This window comes from Echinops telfairi, unplaced genomic scaffold, assembly GCF_000313985.2.
Source record: "Echinops telfairi isolate 266 unplaced genomic scaffold, ASM31398v2 ScPeMD7_7412;HRSCAF=8450, whole genome shotgun sequence".
Classification (NCBI taxonomy): domain Eukaryota; kingdom Metazoa; phylum Chordata; class Mammalia; order Afrosoricida; family Tenrecidae; genus Echinops; species Echinops telfairi.
In genome coordinates this window covers 18492210-18499736 of record NW_022111312.1, presented here as the reverse complement: position 1 = coordinate 18499736, position 7527 = coordinate 18492210, and the positions used below count along the sequence as shown (strand labels likewise).

Genomic DNA, 7527 nt, shown 5'->3' with positions numbered 1-7527 from the left:
TGTGGACTCTGAACGGGAGGGCAGGCTGGGTGAGGGTGGGGGCCTCAGAGGAGGTCGTGCTGGATTGTTGGATGAACGGTCACCGCTGCCCCATGGCCACAGTCAAGGATGGCCTGGAGGCTGGCTGGACAGCCCCGGGGAGATCTATTTCTCACTGTGGCTCCGGTGAAGCTCACAGAGCAGACGTGAGTCGCAGCTGCCAGTTTGCACACCCTGTGGTGGCAGCCCTCCGTCTCAGCAGTCTCCCCGCTCCATCCTGGGCTCCCCCACTTCCATCGGGGCAGGGATTTGGGCTTTAGAGAACACTGGGTGAGACATGGAGTCCCCCACATCCCACACCCCACCCTGAGGGGAATCCATTTCCCAGGGACAGGAAGGAAGCTGCCAGACTATGGCTTAGCTGGCTCACAAACGCCGGTGGAGCCACTCCTGCCACGTCTGTTCCCACTCAAGGGGGCCTTACGGGTTGACTAGAACTGCCCATGGGGTCTTTACAGGAGCAGGAAGACCCACCTTTCTTCTGAGGAGTAGAGGGTGTGTTTGAACTGCTGGCCCTGGGCCCAGTACCAACCGCTGCACCACGGTGTCTGTGTAGCTTGGGCTCACACTCATCCCAAGAAGAGCTTCTGAGGAGGAGGAGGAGGAGGAGGAGGAGGATGATGATGGCAACGTCACTCTGAATAGTGAACACAGTAGACGGGGCACCCTGAGTGTCCAGGGACTGGGCGATGGCTCAGGAAACTTGGGCCCCTCTCCGAGTACCCACAGTGCCAGCTGTGGGTTCCGTCCTTGTCTAAGCTGATGCCCTGCGAGTCGTTGGGGGCTGTAGTTGTCCTGCCGGAGGGAAGGAGGCTGTGGCTGTGAGGAGCCTGCCAGCCAGGTCCCACTCACACGATGGCCGGCCTAACGGAAGGAAACACCGCCCGGCCTTGTGCCAGCCTCACAGTCCTTCTGCTTGAGCTCGTTGTTGCCGCCACTGTGCCCGTTCCTCTCCTGGATGGCCTTCCTCTTTCTCACCGAGCCTCACAGTGCCCTTCTCTAGAGACTGGCCTCTCCTGCTGAGAAGGCCAAAGTACCTGGGACGAAGCCTCTCTCGCGTTCCTTCTAAGGAGCACGCTGGTCGGACTTCATCTAAGGTGGCCTGTGGTGTGTTTATGTGGGACGATACAGAGTGCCACCCCCGCCACCCACTGCTGCAGACCCGCGTGGCCCATGCGGGCAGAGTAGAACTGCCCTCTGCCGCTGTCCAGGGGCAGACGGCCTCAGCTTTCTCCCGAGGAGCTGCTGGTGGGTTTGCCCTGCCCACCTCGCTGTTACCAGCCCATCCTTAACCGCTGAGCCACCAGGCCCTGCACAGAGAAGAGGGCACAGGACCCGGTGGCTCTCACGGGTGTCTGTTCTGGACATCCTGCTGTTGACTGAGGAGGCAGCAAGCTGTTTAGCCTCTGATCTCGAGTTTATCTGGGGTGGCTTGAAGCTCTGTTTGCCTAACAAAGGCTCTTTCCCTTGACTGTGAGTTTCTTCTGAGCCCTTCGAATGTGTTTGCTGAGCAAACACAGGCTTTTCAATTGAGGGTAGATGGGTGCGGAGGGTGGGAGGCGGTGGCTGCGGCAATGGGGTGTTGGGTGGGGCTCCCACGTGGAGCGCACCCACCATGAGCAGAACTGCCTGGAGCCCCCTTGCCCATGGCCAGGAAGGGTGGGGGAGGAATGGTCTCCGGCCCGCGACCCGGCCAGCTCTCCGCCCCACAGGTGTGGCAGTGTGGGGGCAGCATGGAGGTGCTGCCTTGCTCCCGTGTGGCCCACATCGAGCGCACCAAGAAGCCCTACAACAACGACATCGACTACTACGCCAAGCGCAATGCCCTGCGGGCCGCCGAGGTGTGGATGGACGACTTCAAATCCCATGTGTACATGGCCTGGAACATCCCCATGACCGTGAGCTGGGCCTGAGGTGGGGCTTGGCTGGGGGGGTGGAGCAAGGGAGCCGGAGGTGCACCAAGACTGCCCGGGTAGGAGTCGTGGGACCCATGTAAAGAGGGGGGCAGGCCAGAGTGATGCTGTCCCTGGGGCAGGCTCAGAGTCACCTTCTGGGTCAGCCTTGCCTCTCAGGCCTCAGGGAAGGCACCTGCTCCACAGGAACCCATCCTGCCCCATCTGAGGTGAGGCCTCCCCTTCTCTGACCACTGAGGTGGGAGGGTCTCAGCCACGCCTGCTGGGACTTGCCCTTGAACGCGGGGTCCCTGATGATCGAAATCCACCTGGCAGCCTATTTGAGCTCCAAAATATCTCAGGGGGTGTTTGTGGGGTGCACCCTGGAGGTCAGGTGAACCTAGAACTCTTGTTCCCCCACCAAATCCATGTGAACAAGCAGTTTTATTCAGCAGGACATTGTAAGGGCCTAGCAGTTACATTCCTGCGGCCGGTCAGGGCCAGCCTTTCCAAAGCTCGGGATGTGCAGGGTTTGGCTGGTCCCCTCCTGGCTTAACCCTTCATGGGGCTCACAGGCAGGGACCTTCCATGCTACCAGAACACAAGGGGGTGGGCATAGCAGGGACGGGGGACGGAAGCAGCCTCTGATCGCTAGGCCTCTAAGAGGTCCCAGAAGAGCGGCCTGAGCGTGGGCTCCAGTCCTTCACAGACTGGGGCCTGGCTTTGCAGAACCCCGGTGTGGACTTTGGGGACGTGTCCGAGCGGGTGGCGCTGCGACAGAGACTGAAATGCCACAGCTTCAAGTGGTACCTGGAGAACGTGTACCCCGAGATGAGGATCTACAACAACACCCTCACGTACGGAGAGGTACCGATCTGCCCCTCCTGCACAGACGGTTACTGCTGTCCCTTCCTGCAGGGACAGATAACACTCTGTTTCCTCACATACAAATAGGTGCCAATCTGCCCCACAATACTGCTTCCACCCCCTGGGTAACATTCTTCCGCATTTGAGGTTCCTTAGACAACCTGGCCCACCTGGTGGGGCCGCCCCGCTGTTGCTGTGAGCCAGGGGGGCGCAGGAGCCGCCAGCACAGACAGTGGCCTCAACCCAGGCTTTGTCTGGGGTCCACAGGCAGTTGGGGGCCAGGCCAGGCCAGTCTTGACTGCAGCTGGGCATGTGGTGGCTTGCCCCCAGCTGCCTGGCAGCAGCTTGTTCTCCGGACAACTTGGGTGCCCTGGGCCAGGGTGGGAGTGGCTGGGTCCCCGAGCTGGGAACTGGCCTCAGCTGTGTCGTTTCTGCTGCATCCTCCTGAGAAAAACCAGTGTCAGGCCGCCCGGGGTTCTGAGGCTGCACCTCCACCCCCTATCCCCACTCCCAACAGGAGACCGCAGAGCCACATGCTTGGGCACAGACACCCAGAGGCTGTCCCACGGGCCTCCGTGCTTGTCACTGAACTTCCGTCTTTGCGTGACGGTCGAGTTCTGTCTGCATCCCCGAGCCTTCCCTTCCAGTGACACCGTCCCAGGGGAGGAATGCCCGCTGTGCCCTCGCCCACCCCCCATGTCCCATGGGGGCCTCTGCCGAGTCCCTATCCTGGGAAGGCCGCCAGGTTCCAGGCCCAGCTTTTCCCAGGAGTCTGCCCCAAGCAGGAGTGGTGGGAGTTGTTGGATGGTATCCAGGTGGTGCTGCCGCACAGCGGCCCCGTGCCCAGCTGAAAGAAGCACCACCGGCCAATCATTCTCATGTCCGAGCCCGTTCTAGCAGCCACCGTGTCGGTCCATCTCTTTTGATGCCCTTCCACCTCACCAAGCATGATGTCCTTCTCCCAGGACTGGCCCCGCTGATCACATGCCCAGGGCCCGTGAACTGAGGTCTCACCATCTTGGCTCCCTGACGGGGAGGGGTGGGAGGGTCCTGGCCCCCCAGCCTCACCTCAGCCCCTCGGAGACTGACCGGGGCTTTCTCTGGTCATAGGTGAGAAACAGCAAGGCCAGTGGCTACTGCTTGGACCAGGGCTCAGAGGACGATGACCGGGCCATCCTGTACCCCTGCCATGGAATGTCCTCCCAGGTAGGGTCACCCCCACCCTGCTGGGCTCCTGCCAGGAGCACAGGGGTAGAGGGGTGGCGCCCTGCTACGCCTGCCTGGGCCCCTGGGCCTCCTGAGGATATGCTCCAGGAGGAGTGGGGACCTGTGGGTCCTCCTTGCCCAGCGGGCAGCAGGAAGGCCTGCGATGTCCCACACTCTGGCTTTCCCACCCATTGATTGGTGACCTTGAGGTGACGTGCAGACACAGTTCCGTGTGATGGGTGCAGAGGCAGATCCCTGGGGATGGGTACAGACACGCGCGGAGGCCAGGGCGGAACCCAGGCCTCTCACGCACGGCCCTGCTCCCCCACCCAGCTGGTGAGGTACAGTGCTGAAGGGCTCCTGCAGCTGGGGCCCCTGGGCTCCACCGCCTTCCTGCCCGACTCAAGGTGCCTCGTGGATGATGGCAAGGGCCGCACCCCGTCCCTCAGGAAGTGCGAGGACGTGGCCAGGCCCGCCCAGCGGCTGTGGGACTTCTCACAGGTCAGCGGGGCGGACACCAAGAGCCCTGCCCCTCTCCTACCACCCCTCCCTCGCCCCAGCCGGCCTCTCTCTCTCTCTCTCTCTCTCCTCGTCTCTTTCTGTGTCTCTCTCTCCCTGTCCATCTCTCCCTCTTTGTCTCTCTGTCTCTCTCCCTGTCTGTCTGTCTTGCTGCCTCTCTCTCTCCACCGGCATGTCCTTGGGGAGAAGCCCATCTGGGCCCTGGTTCTGAGGCCCCTTTTTGTGCCCAGGGAGCTGGTGGAACAGTTGGTGGGTGGCTGGGACAGGTCGTGGGGGAGTAGGGAGGCCCCAGTCCCTGGGGTGGCCGCATGGGGCCGGGACTCAGCGAGGCTGCAGCCCACTGGGCCGGCTCCCTGCAGGGCGGCCCCATCGTCAGCCGGGACACAGGTCGGTGCCTGGAGGTGGAGATGGCCAAGGATGCCCACTTTGGGCTGCGGCTGGTGGTGCAGCGGTGCTCTGGTCAGAAGTGGACCATCAGGAACTGGCTCAAGCACGGGCGACACTGACCACCAGGTGGTCCCTCGGAGACCGCAGGTCCTGGAGCAGCCCGGTCAGGCCTCGGGCAGCTCCTGGGATGTCATCAGGCCGGTTGACACCCTGGATGCTGGGAGCCAACGCCGTGTCCTGGGCATTGGCCGCCGCTGCCTCCTCTGGCCCAGAAACAGGTGCCTTTCCATGGTGTTCCGGATCTTCGGGACAGCCCCCTGCTGCACATGCACGTCCCTGTACACAGCACCTGCAGGAGTGGACGCGCAGGCCTCCTCTGCAGGGGTCCCTGCTCTCCTGTCACCTAGGGACCGCGGGCAGGATCAGCAGTGCCCACAGCCATCAGCCACCTGTGTAAATAAAGCGTTCTACTCGTCTGTGTGAGTCGTGGCTTGTGTGCTCTTGGGATGCTGCAGCTCTGCCCTGGTATTTCAAACACAGACACAGAGCGAGGCCCTTGGCTACCTCTGGGTTATTAGAGATGGGACCCTGTGGGTCCTGTCAGGGGAGGGGAGAGGGGCCCACCGGGGACGAGGCATTCCTTGCTGTCTAGAAGTGTGAGTAGGCTCAGGCCTGTCCCCCAAATTCAAAGGTCAGCAAGGTCCCCTGTGGTAGACGGGTGTCAGCAGGGCTTCCAGACCAAGACAGACCAGGAGGAAGGAACAGCCCGTCCCCTTCTGAAAGGTTAGCCGCTGAAGCCCTGACAAACAGCAGGGGAACACCATCAGACAGAGTGCTGGAAGGTGGACCCCACAGGTCAGCAGGCACCCTAAGACACCCGGGGCAGAGCTGGCTCCAGCAGCAGAGCTGACTCCAATGGCGTGCATGGGCAGCGCTCTCAGCATCTGCATTTGCTGGTGTGGCACGACTCACACTGAGAAGAAACAGCTGCAAACATCCACTCAACAAAGCGGAATGTGCGAATTTAGGGAAACTGGCAGTCGTTAAAAATGCGGTGTCAGAGATAAAGATCGATATCCTCGGCATCCGTGAGCTGAAATGGACAGTCTTCCCTAGTTTGAATCACACACTGTTCGCTTTACTCTAACGGGAATGACAAATTCAAGAGGAATGGCATGTCACATTCGTCATCCTCCAAAAGAAAGAACATTTCAAGATCGATCCTGAATTGTACCTGTATGCCTACAAGGAAGACCAGCTAATCCAACCACTACTCAAATTTACACATGCCAGCTGAAGAATCCTGCATCTGATGTCAAACACGCAACCAACATGCATTCAAGATTACTGGGATTGGAACGCAAACGTTGGGATGAAGAGGAGGCATCAGTAGTTGGAAAACGTGGCTTCTGTGGTGGAAACAACTCCAGGGATCACGATAGCATTTTGCAAGATGAACGACTTCCTTATTGCAATTATCCTTTTTCAACAACATAAGTGGCAACTGTACTCATGGACCTCACCAAATGGGCCACACATGAATCAAGTCCACGGCATCTGTAGGAAGAGACCATGCAGGTGCTCAGCATCACGGGTTAGAAGAAGGCCAGACCTTCTTCAGAAGAGTTACTCATACGCAAATTCCAGTTCAATGTTGAAGAAGGAAAGCAAAGGGTCCCCTTGGAGGAGAAGGCGCGCCTGAGCCCCGCTGTGCTGTTTTCATCCGCCCCTCGCACGCCCGCAGACGCTGGGCAGTGGGTGGCCCGGGGAGACTGAAGAACAGCTGACTGAGTCATGGTGCTGACGGAGTCCTGAGCACACATAGGCGTCTCCAAGGACGAACAAGTCTCTCTGGGAAGAAGCACAGCCAGAATGTTTCTTAGAAGCAAGGACGGACGGTAAGACTTCATCTTACATGCACTGGGCATGTCCTCAGGCAGGGACATCGTGCTTAGGAAAGCCGGGGGTCACTGAAAAAGAGGAAGGTCTTCCATTACGTGGGGTCACTGTGGATAGGGACCAACTTGACATCGCCTAACAATGACAACAAATGACCTGCTTCAGGAAATGAGGTCATGGAGATTTCCCCTTATTTCTTCACGTGAGTTCCCACCTGCAGTTCGGGTTTGAATTATTGCTCCTGGAAATATGAAATCCTAACTCCTGGGCCTCTAAATACGACCTTGTGTGAAAAGAGGGGTTTTCTTCGGTTATGTTAACAGACGTAAGTGTTATCCTCAGGTAGGATGGGTCCTAAACCTAATTCTTTCTGACTGTCCTCTTTTAAAGGGACCTGTACCCACCAAGGAGAGGGAGGGGTGGGAAGAGGGGGCCAGAGGGAGGGAGACAGGACCTTGCTTCATGGCATTTCAGAAGGCTTAGCCCTGCCATGAGGCAAGAAAAACAAACGGAAAGAGAAGATTAAAACTGGTGTTATTTGCAGCTGGATGATTATGTAGAAACCCTACGGAACAGGGTCAGGAAAGCTCCTGGAACAAGCAAGCGCAGCAAAGTTGCAGTCTGCGCAGGAAGGAACAAATGATTGATACAGACACAACGTTCATTTCATTTCAGCCTTCAAAGATCGAGGAGCCTCAGAGGAGTTGGGTCAGACACC

The 7527-nt window shown here is 59.1% G+C and overlaps 1 protein-coding gene across 1 annotated transcript in view; it reads left to right on the top strand.

The window, feature by feature from the left end:
* GALNT9 (polypeptide N-acetylgalactosaminyltransferase 9) overlaps positions 1–5386 on the top strand; it is a 77320-nt gene extending 71934 nt beyond the window's left edge. The window contains exons 7-11 of the mRNA XM_004709626.2: positions 1752–1937; positions 2661–2798; positions 3909–4004; positions 4338–4505; positions 4883–5386. Of these exons, the coding sequence (XP_004709683.1) occupies positions 1752–1937; positions 2661–2798; positions 3909–4004; positions 4338–4505; positions 4883–5029 (735 nt within the window). The 3' untranslated portion in view covers positions 5030–5386. The remainder of the gene's footprint in view (positions 1–1751; positions 1938–2660; positions 2799–3908; positions 4005–4337; positions 4506–4882) is intronic.
* Positions 5387–7527: the final 2141 nt, after the last annotated feature.